This window comes from Dioscorea cayenensis, chromosome 1, assembly GCF_009730915.1.
Source record: "Dioscorea cayenensis subsp. rotundata cultivar TDr96_F1 chromosome 1, TDr96_F1_v2_PseudoChromosome.rev07_lg8_w22 25.fasta, whole genome shotgun sequence".
Classification (NCBI taxonomy): Eukaryota; Viridiplantae; Streptophyta; class Magnoliopsida; order Dioscoreales; family Dioscoreaceae; genus Dioscorea; species Dioscorea cayenensis.
The window spans coordinates 30,430,671-30,445,482 of record NC_052471.1 but is presented as its reverse complement, the minus strand read 5'-3'; the positions used below and the strand labels follow the sequence as shown (position 1 = coordinate 30,445,482).

The 14,812-nt window shown below is 38.3% G+C and overlaps 3 protein-coding genes across 3 annotated transcripts; all 3 read left to right on the top strand.

Annotated features, from left to right (window-relative positions):
- The first annotated feature begins 2,516 nt into the window (after positions 1-2,516).
- Positions 2,517-4,597, top strand: LOC120258877 (subtilisin-like protease 4). The gene is made up of 2 exons (XM_039266339.1): positions 2,517-3,658; positions 3,733-4,597. The coding sequence occupies exons 1-2, from the start codon at positions 2,517-2,519 to the stop codon at positions 4,595-4,597; spliced, it is 2,007 nt and encodes a 668-aa protein (XP_039122273.1).
- A 2,082-nt stretch (positions 4,598-6,679) lies between these two features.
- On the top strand, positions 6,680-7,855 carry LOC120258870 (subtilisin-like protease 4). The gene has a single exon (XM_039266327.1). The coding sequence runs from the start codon at positions 6,680-6,682 to the stop codon at positions 7,853-7,855; it is 1,176 nt and encodes a 391-aa protein (XP_039122261.1).
- Positions 7,856-7,859: 4 nt separating this feature from the next.
- Positions 7,860-9,002, top strand: LOC120258862 (subtilisin-like protease 4). The gene has a single exon (XM_039266317.1). It carries the CDS (start codon positions 7,860-7,862, stop codon positions 9,000-9,002), a length of 1,143 nt encoding a protein of 380 aa, XP_039122251.1.
- Positions 9,003-14,812: the final 5,810 nt, after the last annotated feature.

Below are 14,812 nucleotides of genomic sequence, written 5' to 3'. Positions count from 1 at the left end.
AGAAATTTCATCTTTTTGCCATCTTAGAAAGTTTCCGCTCGAAACCTCTCCAAACTTCACAAAGTTCATAGTCGAATCCTTCAAAAGAAGCCATTTGTTTACAAGAGTGAAATTAAGCCTAAAGATTGTTGGTGGGGATGGTTCTTTGAGGAATAAAGAGAAAAGAGATTAGAAAGAAAAGTAGTGCACTGAGTCTTCAAGGCGTGGAAACACTTTTTCTTAGAGCTTAATTCGCCTCTACCTAATTTCAAACCTTGGATGCAAAATGGATTGAATGACGAATTTCCTTTGGGATACGATGAAGACCCCTGAGTATGGTTTGACTTCGAACTCGAGCAAAGACAACAATAGTTTTTACTGAAAAGTGAAAGTTTACTTCTATTTTTTTGATGCACTCAAAGAACATGAACTTGTTAGGAGTTTATTTTTGTCATTCGATTGACTTCAATGATAGTAGGGAGATTATTTTTATAGGAATGAAGTGGTGTTTAGTAAAGAGACACACCACTTGATAATGAGTGTCAGTTTAAAAAGACACATCACTTCATTATACCGGATTCAATAAAAAACACATTATTTCATTAATGAGACACCACTTCATTAAATAGACACACTCACTTTTTACTAATGAGACACTATTTCATTAATTAGACATCTTTTTCAAATAAAAATAAAATAATCATTCATTAATTAATGAAATTACAAATGATAAGCTCTCATTAGTTGTATTACAAGTTGTGCTTATTACATTAATGTCTTTTCATTTTTAAAATCCTCTCATAGCTATAACTATTCAATTATAAGACTTATATCAAGAACAAGCACCAATATGTTTCTGGGTTTTGTAATAAGCCTGTACAATGTGATTTATTAAAATAGAGTAAAATATTTTTATTGATGGTTTTGTATCTGTCACTAAATTTTTTGAGAGTCAGACGACACATGAAATTTTCTCTAGAACATTTATAGATATATAGCTGTATTAGACCTGGATTTGAAATTAATGGATTTGAATCTGACCTAATTAATAGTTTTTAATAGCTTTTAAAAGCAATTTTAATAAATGATATTTAATGCAGTGAATTAAATATTGTATATTGCAATATATACACCTTAAGCATAATTCAACAAACTCGATCCACTGACTTATTAAATCCATCTCAAATTATAACAATGCTTCCATATTATCAATCATCAACATTCATTTACCCAAAAGAGCAATTGCAAATAACGTGCATGCAAAACAAAAAACTAAGCCAGTAAGCTCACAAAGAATTAATTCGCAAGAGAACTAATCATGACAACGTACAGTAGAAGCTCACATTATTTATGGAGCAATAATATAATCTATACCTTGAGATATGTTTGTATTTGTATTTCTTCTCCATGGTTGGAGAGCAGAGCAGGCTTTAACAGTTGAACATTGAAATAGATTAGTTATATCTAAGAGCGCAAGTTCTCCAATTTAGCAAAGCGCGTAATCTTACATCAAAACCAATAGATTATTATCCTTGTCGGGCAGCAAATTAAATAGGAACAAATTGAATGAAATTCGGGATAATTAAGTAATTGAAAGATCAAAGACTGTTACCTGAAATCCATAAACTACCCAAAAGTTCCCTAAGAAGAGGGACGGAGGAGATTAGAGACTAAGCCTTCTTTCTGATCAGAGATCCAACAGGAGATCGGAGAGGAAAAGGTTCATGGATTATCCCGGACATTGGAGGACAATGGTGAGGCAGGTTTTGAGAATGAACTCATTTTGAGTTCTTGGATCATAACTAATTTCTTATTTGCATGTTCGTTTCTATATTCAGTGGACCCTGATCTGCTTGATCTATTTTGTATTCGTATATTATTTTTTTTTATTAAATTTGTAATTTATTCATTTAAAAAAACACCGCATAGCCTTTCCCAAACTAGATGCTAATTGGATTCTATCATTAATAGTAGTGAATATAATAGATGCATAAAAGGCTGGCTTACATCATCCATAAACTTCTCCATTATTTTAGAATAATTAGATCTTTTAATATATATTAGTTTAGTGAGCTGAGACCTTTTGAATGATTAACTAATTTTCTAAAACACTACTTAATGGGAATTGAATACTCTGTCAAATTATGGACACTAGACAGAGAAAGTACGCGCCATATATACAGCATGCATTTCTAGATAATAATATGATGATATTAATTTCATAGCATCCAAAGGCTAAGCATGTTCTACAGTTCAAAATTATTAGTGAGATATCCTTCATCCAAGGCAATTATATTTGGTGCCTGACTTCAATGCGGTACCCTATCTTACCAGCAAAATAGAATATCATAATTCTGATGAGATGCGTAGAGTTTGCCATGAATGGAAATTTCAAAATTCCTTCAATTCTATGTGCCATCTTAAGTCATGAAAATATTGTCTATATATTGGAATCTCACGAGTGAGTGAACCACTACAACACATCCACATCTTGGCTATTTGATCTCTTCCATTAGTTCTTTCAATACACCATTCAAATGGGAGAGTTTGAAAGTGGCTTTGTTTCTTTCTTGGTTCTTGTATTTTTTCTTTCATTTAACATTGTTCTCTTGGTTCACGGCCAGCCAGTGCCTATAGTCAGTGACCATGGAGAAAACACTAGTCAATTCCAAACCTACATTGTTCATGTTCTGAAGCCAGAGGGCTCAAATTTCTTGGGCACCGAGGATTTAGAGAATTGGCACAAGTCCTTTTTGCCTAACACTACTCTAGACACAGGTGAGCCGCGGTTGCTTTACTCATATAAAGAAGCAATTAGCGGGTTTGCAGCAAGATTGACACCTGAAGAGGTGAGAGCCATCGAAAAGATGGATGGATTTCTGAGGGCAAATCCAAGCCAACGGTTTGAACTCCAAACTACGTACACTCATAAATTACTAAACTTGAGTACGATATTTGGAGCTTGGTCCACAACCAACTCCTTTTTCGGTGAGGGGATCATCATAGGAGTATTGGATTCAGGGATTCACTTCCCCCATCCTTCTTTTGTAGACGAAGGAATGCCACCACGTCCAAAAGGATGGAACGCAAGTTGTTACTTCCAAAGGCCATCTTGTAATGATAAAGTCATCGGGGCACAATCTTTCAAAGGAGGTAATACGACCATTCCACCAACTGACATAGATCAAGGTCATGGAACACATGTGGCTGGCATTGCAGCAGGCAATTTTGTGGATAATGCGGAGGTCCTCGGCCAAGCTCTGGGAAAAGCTGCAGGGATGGCGCCAAAAGCATTTATATCAGTGTATAAGATTTGCTGGAAAGGCAAAGGGTGTGGAGTAAGTGATATCATAGCAGGTATAGACAAAGCAATTCAAGATGGGGTGCATATCCTTCAAATGTCCTTTGGGGGGAACTGGCCCAATTCCTTTAAAGAGGATGAAGTCGCTATTGCCACATACTCAGCAATGCAGAAGGGGATCTTCCCTGCACATGTGCTAGTAACGAGGGGCCCAGACCCAGAGACATTGGGTCACTATGCTCCGTGGGATATGGTTGTTGGAGCAACCACTACAGATCGAAGAATAAGAGCAACTGTGACACTCGGCAATGGGATGCAATTCCACGGAGAAACTGCCTATCAACCCAACAACACAATTACTAACAAATTTCTTCCCTTGTTTACCCAGGTAGCAATGGACAAAATGAACAAAATAATTGTCTGAATAATTCCTTAAATGGCATCAATGTTAGGGGAAAGATTGTGATGTGCTACGTTGGAGGCAAAGCAGAAAGCGATGAACAAGTTGATATTGTCAGGAATGCTGGAGGTGCTGGCGTGATCTTTGCGAACCCTAATAGGATTGGATTCACAACATATTCAGCACCTCACCATATTCCAGCATCACATGTGAGCCACAAAGATGCCATTAAAATTCAACTTTATTTTGCTACAAATGACACACCAACAGCAAAGATTACCTTTGGTGGCACTGTATTTGGTGTTCGTCCATCTCCGGCGTTAGCCTATTTCTCATCTAGAGGCCCGCCAATGAATAATGGAAACATTGTGAAGCCAGATGTCACGGCACCTGGAGTCAACATTCTATCTGCATGGCCAGTGGAAGTTGGGCCCTTCCCGTCCGGTCTAAAAACAAAAACATTCAACTTCTTGAGTGGCACATCTATGGCTACACCTCACGTTTCTGGAATTGTGGCTCTTATTATGAGCAAGTTAAAATATGAAAATAACCGGAAATGGTCAACTACAGAGATTCAATCAGCCCTCATCACCACAGCCAACATATTCGACTTAGATGGAGAACCAATCTTCGATGAGGCATCTTTGAAAAGCAGTGCCAACATTGTCCAACGCGGAGCTGGGCAAGTCAATGCAATTAAAGCCATGGATCCTGGTCTCGTCTACAACATTGAACAAGATGATTATGTTGCCTATCTTTGTGGAATTTATTCTAACAACAGCCAAAAGGTGCAAATCTTCACGAAAGACAACACCCAGTGTACCAGATCAATCTCTGGTGAGCAACTCAATTATCCCTCAATAGGGTGTGCCAATGGGATCAAGCTCGTCGAGGGATCACTGTCAGAAGAACAGTGACAAATGTAGGTGATGCTAAGGAACTCTATAATGCCAAGATCAAAAGAACCACAAAATGTGAAAATCGACCTCTCCCAATATAGCCTTAGTTTCACCCGTTTTGAACAACAAATTACCTACGATATGACATTCACCTTAAATGGTGCTCATCCAGGCTCCGGAGTCATTGGACAAGGAGAATTATCATGGGTGTCCGACAAGCACACTGTGACAAGTCCCATCTACATCGCATTCTAAGCCCATGAATTAGTGAAGTAATTAATCATCATATGTAATAAACTTGTATGAGCTAATTGTATGCGTTGGCGGAAATTCCTTGTGAAAAATAATGTCTTTAAAATTAAGGAATATGATGCACTACAATGAACTTTTGCATTTAGTTCCACCATATTGTTAGTCTGCACTACAATGAACTTTTGCATTTAGTTCCACTGTATTTTTAGTCTTATTAATGAAATGATGTTATTGAAAAAAAAGTAGGTTAGCATGTGAGTACACACTAGCTTTATCTTTGGGCTTTCATCCACTCCTCAGGAACAAAATATCAAAACTCTTTGAACATCTATATCAATTATCTAAACCAATGATAACATCAAACCAACCTACGCTCAAGTCTACACCATCATTAATTTTTTGTTGAAGCAAATAATCAGCTCTAAGTTTAGTCCCAAGATGGCTTTGGTGACTTAAACCTCACTCAGTTGAAAATTTGAAATCAACAAAAAGAAGTGCTTTTCTGAAAAGCAATATATATTTGCATCCATTTAATAAATTGTTAGATATAATGAATGGTAATAGTAAAAGAAGAAAACAAGAACACAGTTTTATGTGGAAAAATTAAAATCAGAAAAATCACGAGCTGTCTTGAAGAAAAGCTTCGACTGTATATCGAAGATTAAGTTCAATGGTAATTTTATAGTTTTTTTTAATAAATTTGTGGTTTATTCACCTTATTAAAAAAAATAATATTATGGTTTGATTTGCTGGAGTCCTATATATACAGTAATAAAAATCCAAAGATATGCTTAAATGACGGGTGATTTGATTACAATTAGAGCCTTGGTTATATTAAACAGAATTTCGGGGCACAAATGTACTCTAAAATAAATGAATAATAAATATGTTTTTTTTACTGTATCTTATACTGTATTACACTGCTCCCTCGCACAAATCCACTCGTCTATAATATTGTACATTAATCAACATTATCCTTGTGTGCTATGTAGCTGTAAGTCTCTTGTTACCACATTGCTGCATAAAACAGTAACCAACTATTGATCAAGTAACAAACCATGTGCAATGATAACAACTATTGTTTCTGGAAATGTCTATTATTGTTTAGTCACTTTTTGGGGGAGAAAAAACAGAAGAGAAAAACTTTTCAGAAGAATGAGAGCAACTCCTGAGCACACTGCATGCTCATGATCCAAATTCCATGTGATTGCTAATTTGCTATAAAGCTAATGCAACGTTCAATAGCCTCAGACAAATATGTATAGTCCACATCCTAAACTTGATGCTCATTGGATTCTATCCCAATATAAGTGAATATAATTAATGCATAAAAGGGTTGCTTACATCATCCGTAAACTTCTCCATTATTTTTAGACATAGCTCTTATAATATACATTAGTCTACTGAGCTGAGAACATTTGTATGATTAATTTACTTTCTAAAACACTCCCTAATTGGAATCAAAAGGACAATGCACAATAAGAAAGCACACCATACAGCATGCTTTTCTGAATAATAGTAAGATAGTATTGGTTTCTTGGCATCCAATGCCTAAGCATGTTCTGAAGTTCAAAAATTATTATTGAGATCCTTCATCCAAGACAATTATATTTTGGTGCCTGAATTCAATGTGGTACCATGTCTTAATAGCAAAAATAACACAATTCTGATGAGATTCGGAGGGTTTGCCATGAATAAAAATGCCAAAAATTCTTTTCAACGATGTGCCATTTTAAGTCTTGGATATTTTGTCTATATATTCGAATATCACGAGTGCATGAACCACTGCAAAAAATACACATCTTGGCTATTTGATCTTTCCATTAGCTCTTTCAAAACACCACTGCAATGGTAGAATTCAAGGGTGGCTTTAATTCTTTCTTGCTTCTTGTATTTTTTCTTTCATTTAACATTGTTCTCTTTGTTCACGGCCAACCATTGTCCGTAGTCAGTGACTATGGAGGAAACACTAGCCAAATCCAAACCTACATCGTCCACGTATCGAAGCCAAAAGGCTCAAATTTCTTGGGCGCCGAGGATTTAGAAAATTGGCACAAGTCCTTTCTGCCCAACTCTACTCTAGACACAGGTGAACCACGGTTGCTTTACTCATATAAAGAAGCAATTGGCGGGTTTGCAGCAAGATTGACACCTGAAGAGGTGAGAGCCATGAAGAAGATGGAAGGATTTCTAAGGGCGAATCCAAGCCAACGGTTCGAGCTCCAAAGTACGTACACTCATAACTTCCTAAACTTGAGCACGTTATTTGGAGCTTGGTCCATAGCAACTCTTTTTGGTGAGGGCATCATCATAGGAGTGTTGGATATGGGGATTCACTTGCCCCATCCTTCTTTTGATGATGAAGGAATGCCACCACGCCCAAAAGGATGGAATGCAAGTTGTAACTTTCAAAGGCCATCTTGCAATAATAAGGTCATTGGCGCCCAAACTTTCAAATATGGCCCTAGTACCATTCCACCAATTGACAAAGATCAAGGTCATGGTACACATGTGGCTGGCATTGCAGCAGGAAACTTTGTGGATAATGCGGAAGTCCTCGACCAAGCTCTTGGAAGAGCTGCAGGGATGGCGCCAAAAGCATTCATATCAGTGTACAAGGTGTGTTGGATAGATATAGGTTGTGATTCAATTGATGTCATAGCAGGAATAGACCAAGCAATTCAAGATGGGGTGCATATCCTCCAAATGTCGATTGGGCCAAAAACCTCCATTGCCAGATTCATTTTGGAATGGATGATGTTGCTATTGGCACATATGCGGCGATGCAAAAAGGGGATCTTTCCTTGCGTAACTGCTGGCAACTATGGCCCAAGCCAAGAGACATTGGGTCGTGCTGCTCCATGGGATATGGTTGTCGGTGCAACCACCACAGATCGAAGAATAAGAGCAACTGTGACACTCGGCAATGGGCAAGAATTCCATGGAGAAACTGCCTATCTATCCAACACAGTTATTGACAAGTTTCTTCCCTTGTTTTTTTCCAGGCAGCGGTGGGCAAAGTGACCAAATGACTTGCCAGAACAATTCATTAAATGAAATCAACATTAGGGGAAAGATTGTGATGTGCTATGTAGGACGCGGTACAGAAAACATTAAAAAAGGTGATGCCATCAAGAATGCTGGAGGCGCTGGCATGATCATTATGAACTTTTTACCTAATGGATTCACAACATATTCAACCCCTCATAATCTTCCAGTATCACATGTGAGCCATATTGATGCCCTTCAAATTGAAGATTATTTTGCTACAAACTCTGAACCAACAGCAAAGATCACCTTCGGTGGCACTATATTTGGAGTTCGGCCATCTCCAGCATTAGCTGCCTTCTCATCAAGAGGCCCGGCCAAGTATAATGGGAACATTGTGAAACCAGATGTCACCGCACCTGGAGTGAATATTCTATCTGCATGGCCAGTGGAAGTTGGGCCCTTCCCATCCGGTCTAAAAACAAAGACATTCAACTTTATGAGTGGCACATCCATGGCCGCATCTCATGTTTCTGGAATTGTGGCTCTTATTATGAGCAAGTTAAAGAACGACAACAAGCGCAAATGGTCAACTTCAGAAATCCAATCAGCACTCATCACCACAGCCAACACATTCGACTTAGATGGAAAACCAATGTTCGATGAAGCAACTTATAGAAACAGTGCCAACATTCTCCAACGAGGTGCAGGGCAAGTCAATGCAACAAATGCCATGGATCCGGGTCTCGTTTATAACATTGAATCGGATGATTATGTTGCCTATCTTTGTGGAATTTTTTCTAATAACAGCACAGTGGTGCAATACTTCACCCAAAATTACACCCAGGACTGTACTAGATCCATCTCTGGTGATCAACTCAATTATCCCTCCATAGGTGTGCCAATAGGATCAAGCTCATCGAAGATCACAGTCAGTAGAACATTGACAAACGTGGGTGATGCAAGGGAAATCTATAATGCCAAGATCATAGAACCACCAAGTGTAAAAATGGATCTCTCGGAATATAGCTTGAGCTTCACACGACTAGAACAACAAATTACCTATAGTATCACATTCACCATGACTGAAGCTCACCCAGGCTCTGGAGTATATGAACAAGGAGAATTATCATGGGTGTCTGACAAGCACACTGTCACGAGTCCCATCTACATCGCATTCTAGAACATATAAATGAAGAAATAACAGTATGTAATAAGTTTGTATAAGCTAATTGTGTTGCTTTGGCCAAAATTCATTTTGAAAATAATATCTTCATAATTAAGGAATGTGATCCACGTCAATGTACTTTTGCATTTTTGTGGGCCCCACACAATGAATAGTTCTTTTAAATTTTGGATGCTTGCCTTTTTATATTCTATTATTTTTTTCAGTTTTCCAAACTTTAACTGTCTCTTTGTTTCTTCCGTTTTAGATCCCTATTTGGAAAAAGAAAGGGGAAAAGATCTAGTCTCTTTTCTTTTCTTCCTTTTTGTGTGGTGCCGCCGGTGAGGACAGAAGAATGACCTCATTGTCGAGGGTCATGTGTAGCTTATATTGTTGAGATAAGCTTCCCCTTCATTGGATCTTTGGCCAAGTGTAGAGTTATCTTTGTTCCTTTCTAGATCTTGATCTGGTATTGATTGATATTTTAGATTAATGGGTTGTATGTTTAGATTTTGAGTTAATTTTAGTTGTTGCCTATCCATAGTATTTTTTTTGTTTGTTTGAATATATTGTTTTTCTTGGGTACCATGTGTTGATGGATACGTTCCTAGGTTCTGAAACCTCAAGCAAACCATAAGCTTTTATAATGCATATATTGTATAAGCTTAGATTATACTTACGATTTTTATTTATTTTTTTTTTTAGACCCCATTATTTGTTGCATAAACATTGACTGAGTTTTGTGATTGATTTGAAACTTCAATTGTTTATGTGATTGAGTGTCATTTTCAACTATGATCATGGCTACTTATCTATAACCCAATATGATGTTTCACAACTATAATGACTTTTACTTGCATGTCTTTAGATGCTTGATTTCCATAGGGATTAGTGAAAGTTCTGTGTTTAATTTATTGATATAATATATATATATATATATATATATATATATAGTTGGATGGGTGGAATTGAACTCCTGGCATCCATTGTTTTTTTAACACATATATTTGTGTGTGTGTATATATATATTAAATTGTTGGGCATTTTGAGTATTGTGTTTATTAGTATGGGATTTTGATTCTCGCTATATCCCTTTGTATGTTTAGTATATTTAACGTGTTAATATCTTTGGAATGTGCTCTAAATTATAGAGTATTCTGTGGAAGCCTAATTTTGGGTGTTTTTAGTTTTTGGTGTTAGACAGATAGGTACGCCACATATAAATCTATATATATACATATATATTTATGTATATACAAATTTTTTATTTCCAATAATCATCTATATAATTATTTAATGAACTTGGGTTTTACTGTTAAAACTATTCAAAGTCTTAGGTTCCGTATTTTGTTGCTATGTTGATAATCACTTTCAACATTTAGTAATGTTTATTTATTTATTTTATTTGTTTTATTATATTTTGTTCAATCTTCTTCTTTGAATTAGGTTAGCAGCCACTTTTTCTATCCAAGAAAAAGCTCCCTTTTCCTCTAAAACTTTAGCCTTATATATCCCAATCGCATGACAATCCATGGTAGTGGCTAGGCCGTCCATGGCCGTGCATCTCTCTGTCATTGGCCCGCCAAATTACCCAAGTACTTCCCACTGCCGTGAGAATTGGTCCCCACGGCCGTGCATGTTTGTCTTTCTGTGTATTCACTCAAACTGTCATACCCACTATCGTGGCTAGATCTTCCACAGTCATGCACTTCCCTAGCCATTGAAACATTTCCTATCAATCGCAGCCATGGCCATGGACAGTGAGTCCCATGGCCGTGCCTATTCTAGGTGTCACCTCGAATTGTTCACCACGGTCGTGAGAACTAATCCCGCCGCTGTGGACCCCTCTGAACTTCCTCAAAACTTATCATTTTGGCTTCCTTTCATTTGCCAGTGCTCATCAACCACCCCATCTACAAAAGTAAGAAATTACAACTCAAATGAGCCCGTAAACTAATAAAAATCATGTCCCTAACATGCAACATGCTCATTCCAAACATGTTGCAACAAATACTCATCAAACATCCCCACACTTGAGTGTTTGCTTGTCCTCAAGCAAAAATAAGTGATGGAAAAAATGAGAAAGTATAAGATTTTGCTTCAGGTTCACTAGAGAGTAAAATGAACGGGATTCTAAATCTAGGGATAGTCTATTTAACATTTAATGCAAGATGTACCCTAAGCAACAATTCTTGACAAATGAAGGATAAGCCCCAAATGCATGTGTGAATAGATGCCAAGAATTACACTCAAATTATTCTACTTTCTACTTCTTTGACATGAAACATAATTACAGCATGACACAATCAGTGATTTGGGTATTAGCTGCACACAAACCCTTGAGGTAGCCCTTTCTTGATCGATCGGTCAAGTGGCTTTCACTCTACATGGATGGTAGCTCTTTATACCTGAAGAAAGATAAGGTGGTAGCTTTTACACTTCTTGCATGATAGCTCTTTATGTCATTAGGGCATAACTTGTATCTGACTTGTGAGAATAGCTGCATGTACTTTACAAGAGGTAGCTCTTTCTAGCCTTTACCAACATTTTTTTAATAAATAGAAATAAAAACAACATGCCATAGAACATGAACATGATACAATGGGGCTCAATCCTTAAAAGTCAACAAAGTAGGGTGATGATAAGTGCTTGTGCGATATGAATGCGAAGTGTTCATTCCTTATGTTGAGCATTACTTTTCTTGGGTTTTTACACTAATATGTGTGTTTTTATGTTACTTTTATGCAGGTAGGGTTGTGAGGCCGAGTATGAAGGAAATAGGCCAATGTGGATCATAATGCACCTATTTTGGAGGAAATCTTGCTAAGGTTCAAACGCGAAGACATAGGTCAGGTGTGAGATGCTAGAGTGTGTGCCAACCTCCTCGTATTCGAGTGGGCACATCCATTTGGAGGGGCATAAAGGCAGTCACATTCGAGCATTCCGACTTATGCAAATAGAACAAGAGCTCCACAAACGTGTACACCATTGAAGAAGCAAAGCGATCCACGGCATAAACGTGTGCCCGTTTATGTTACCTCGATGAAAAGTGGATTCGGGAGTGTTTTTGGCATAGTACTGTAGCAGGCACTGTAGCAAAGCACTGTAGCAAACACGGTAGCAGTTACTGTTCACAGCCGGCCGAAAATGTCAGTTTCAGAGAATCCACACGGGCGTGTGGAAATTACCCACGCCCGTGTGGAAATTCCGCACGGGCTCGTGTACCGTCCACGCCCGTGGAGTTGCCCGATTCCAGCCCTATTTAAAGCCGATTCAGCCCCGATTTTGGTATTCTTTTCTCCATCTTTTCCCCAACTTGTTAGAGGGCTTCGGCTAGGGTTTCGAGGGGTATTGGCCAAGGTTTTGGAGAGGTTCTACGGCTCCGACATCGTGATTCCATTAGGAAGAAGGTTGGTAAGGGAGCTTCCATCGAGGCGTATCCTATACCGGACGAAGGAATCCTTGGACGACGAGTAGAGGACTTTCCACAAGACCATCGACACGACCATCGAGGGGGTTTCTTTATGGATTCATTGCTTTTACATTTGATTTCTTTGATTGTACTAAGCTCCATGGAGAGCTAAACCCCTAGTGGGTACTTGGATGATTGTGAACCCTAGGATGTATTCGTTTCATTGAACTTCTTTATTATGCTTTCAATAAATTGATGCTTATTGTGAGTTCCAACCTTGAATGCTTGATTGTATGAACATTTCCCCTAGAGTGACACTAGGATTGAGAGTTCTTGTTGGTAACCTTGTGAGTGAGTGACACACCACTAGCGTTAGACAAAGCTAGGTTGGAGAGGGTTGAGAGGGTGAGTCGAGAGGTACAGGAGCGTCCCCTTTCTCCTCAGACGTGATAAATTCTACCTCCGTTTCTCGAGCTCTTTGCAACCATAATAGAGTGAATGGTCTAAGGGATGAACCTCCGCTGGGGCCTAGTTGGGCGTGCAATGGAGTGAAGCGTTGAGAGGATCTTAGTATCAAGGGCTTAATTGTGGCTAGGGACCTTCCACCTAGACCAAAGGGTTAGGTCTATATTTAGGAAGAGATTTATCACTTGGAATCCCTAGAGCTCATTGCAACTCTATGCGAGTGCGAGGTGTTGAGATTGTTCGATTTCTCCTCCGGGACATGTATAGAGTTAGGCATAGTTGACCTTAGATTTGGGACTATGTATGTAAGGATTTCCACGACTCACCATTGCATTGATTAGGAAGCATAATAGAGAGTTCTTGCACTTGAAGTGATTATCCTAGGTGAAGCATTATCCGAGTACCCCATCTTTATCGATTGCCTTACCCTCTTCTTACTTTTGCTCTTTCACTTGTTGATTTTATTGCTGAGAATTGAATCAATTTCACACTTATCACTATTGATATTCCACATAGCTAAGAATCAAATTAAGTATTTCCACTCCCTACTCCCTGTGGATTCGACCCCGCTCACCCGGGATTATTACTTCGACAAACCCGTGCACTTGTGGGATATAAGCAAGGGGATCTTGTCAGGTGACAACAGGCATTAAGATGTTTGAAGTTCTCCTAAACACAAAATACCAATCTACTTCAAAATGAACCATCATAAGCATAGGCACATGAGCATGTAAATACAAGTAATAAAAATTATGAACCCCTTCCCAAACACTTGTACACAATAAGAACTCATAAAAAAAAAGGGAATGCAAAATTAAAACAACACATTCCTAACCAAGTGACGATGTTGCAGTGAAAGCCAAGAGTGGTAGACATAGCGGGGTCAGAGCGTGTCCTGCTCCATGGCCGTGGCAAGGTTACCCATGGCTGTGGATGTGATTCTGCACATGATTGGGAAGGAAGGCAGTGAGCTCCAAAGGAATGTAAAACATGATAAAAGATATTATGCAAATAATAGAAAGCTGAACAAGCTAAAACAAAACAACCCCCTTGGGAAAATACAACTAAAAAGATAGAAAAATAGAAGCAAGAAAAGAAAAAAAAAACAATAGACATGGAGGGTAAATTCAAAAGATAAAGATGAAACACTTCAATTGCTAGGAGGAGTGGCGGGAGAGTGGTCTTCATCACCAACTACATGGTGAATCGCTTCAAGATCTACAAGAATTATCACTTGATTTGCCAGTATAGTAACTAATCCCACGGTCGTGGACCCCTATGGACTTCCTTGAAACTTATTATTTTGGCTTCCTTTCCTCGACCGATGCTCATCAACCATCCCATCTGCAAAAGTAAACAATTACAACCTAGATGAGCCCATAAACTGATAAAAATCATGTCCCTAACATGCAACATGCTCATTTCAAACATGTTACAACAAATATTTATCAGTTTCTTGTGTCCATGCTTTAGTAACAACATGCTTAGTTAAGTTCAAGTGCTCATTTTATGCTCCCCAGGTCATATTATGTAATTTGAACATTTATGTAGGAACATGGGAGACTCTGCTCATTTTCTAGTACATCTTATAGGCAACTTACGCCCATAAGCTAGGCTGTAATAGGTTAACAGAGAAGGTTACTACCAACCTTATGCCGTAAACCACCCCACAAAGGGAATTTAGAGAGCCTTATGAGCACATATACGGTCTGTAAATCCTGAGTAGTAAATTTATGAGGTATCTGATGGGTGGCTTACGCTTATAAGGTGAGTGGTAAGGGTTATCTAAAGAGCATTATAGGTAGACCAAAAGACCCTTACAGTTGTAATCTCAAAGAGAAATTTTAGTAGGCACCTTATAGGCTACCTTACAACCCACTTCACTATATCCCTTACGGCATGTAACCCAATGCTTATGACCTAGGTACCTTACGGTGTACTTACACCCGTA

Excerpts from the sequence above, each read along its gene's own strand:
- LOC120258870 (XM_039266327.1), top strand. The coding sequence starts at position 6,680 with ATGGTAGAATTCAAGGGTGGCTTTAATTCTTTCTTGCTTCTTGTATTT.
- LOC120258862 (XM_039266317.1), top strand. The coding sequence starts at position 7,860 with ATGACTTGCCAGAACAATTCATTAAATGAAATCAACATTAGGGGAAAG.
- LOC120258877 (XM_039266339.1), top strand. The coding sequence starts at position 2,517 with ATGGGAGAGTTTGAAAGTGGCTTTGTTTCTTTCTTGGTTCTTGTATTT. Across the intron at positions 3,659-3,732 it reads ACTAACAAATTTCTTCCCTT|GGGAAAGATTGTGATGTGCT; the intron begins GTTTACCCAGGT and ends CATCAATGTTAG.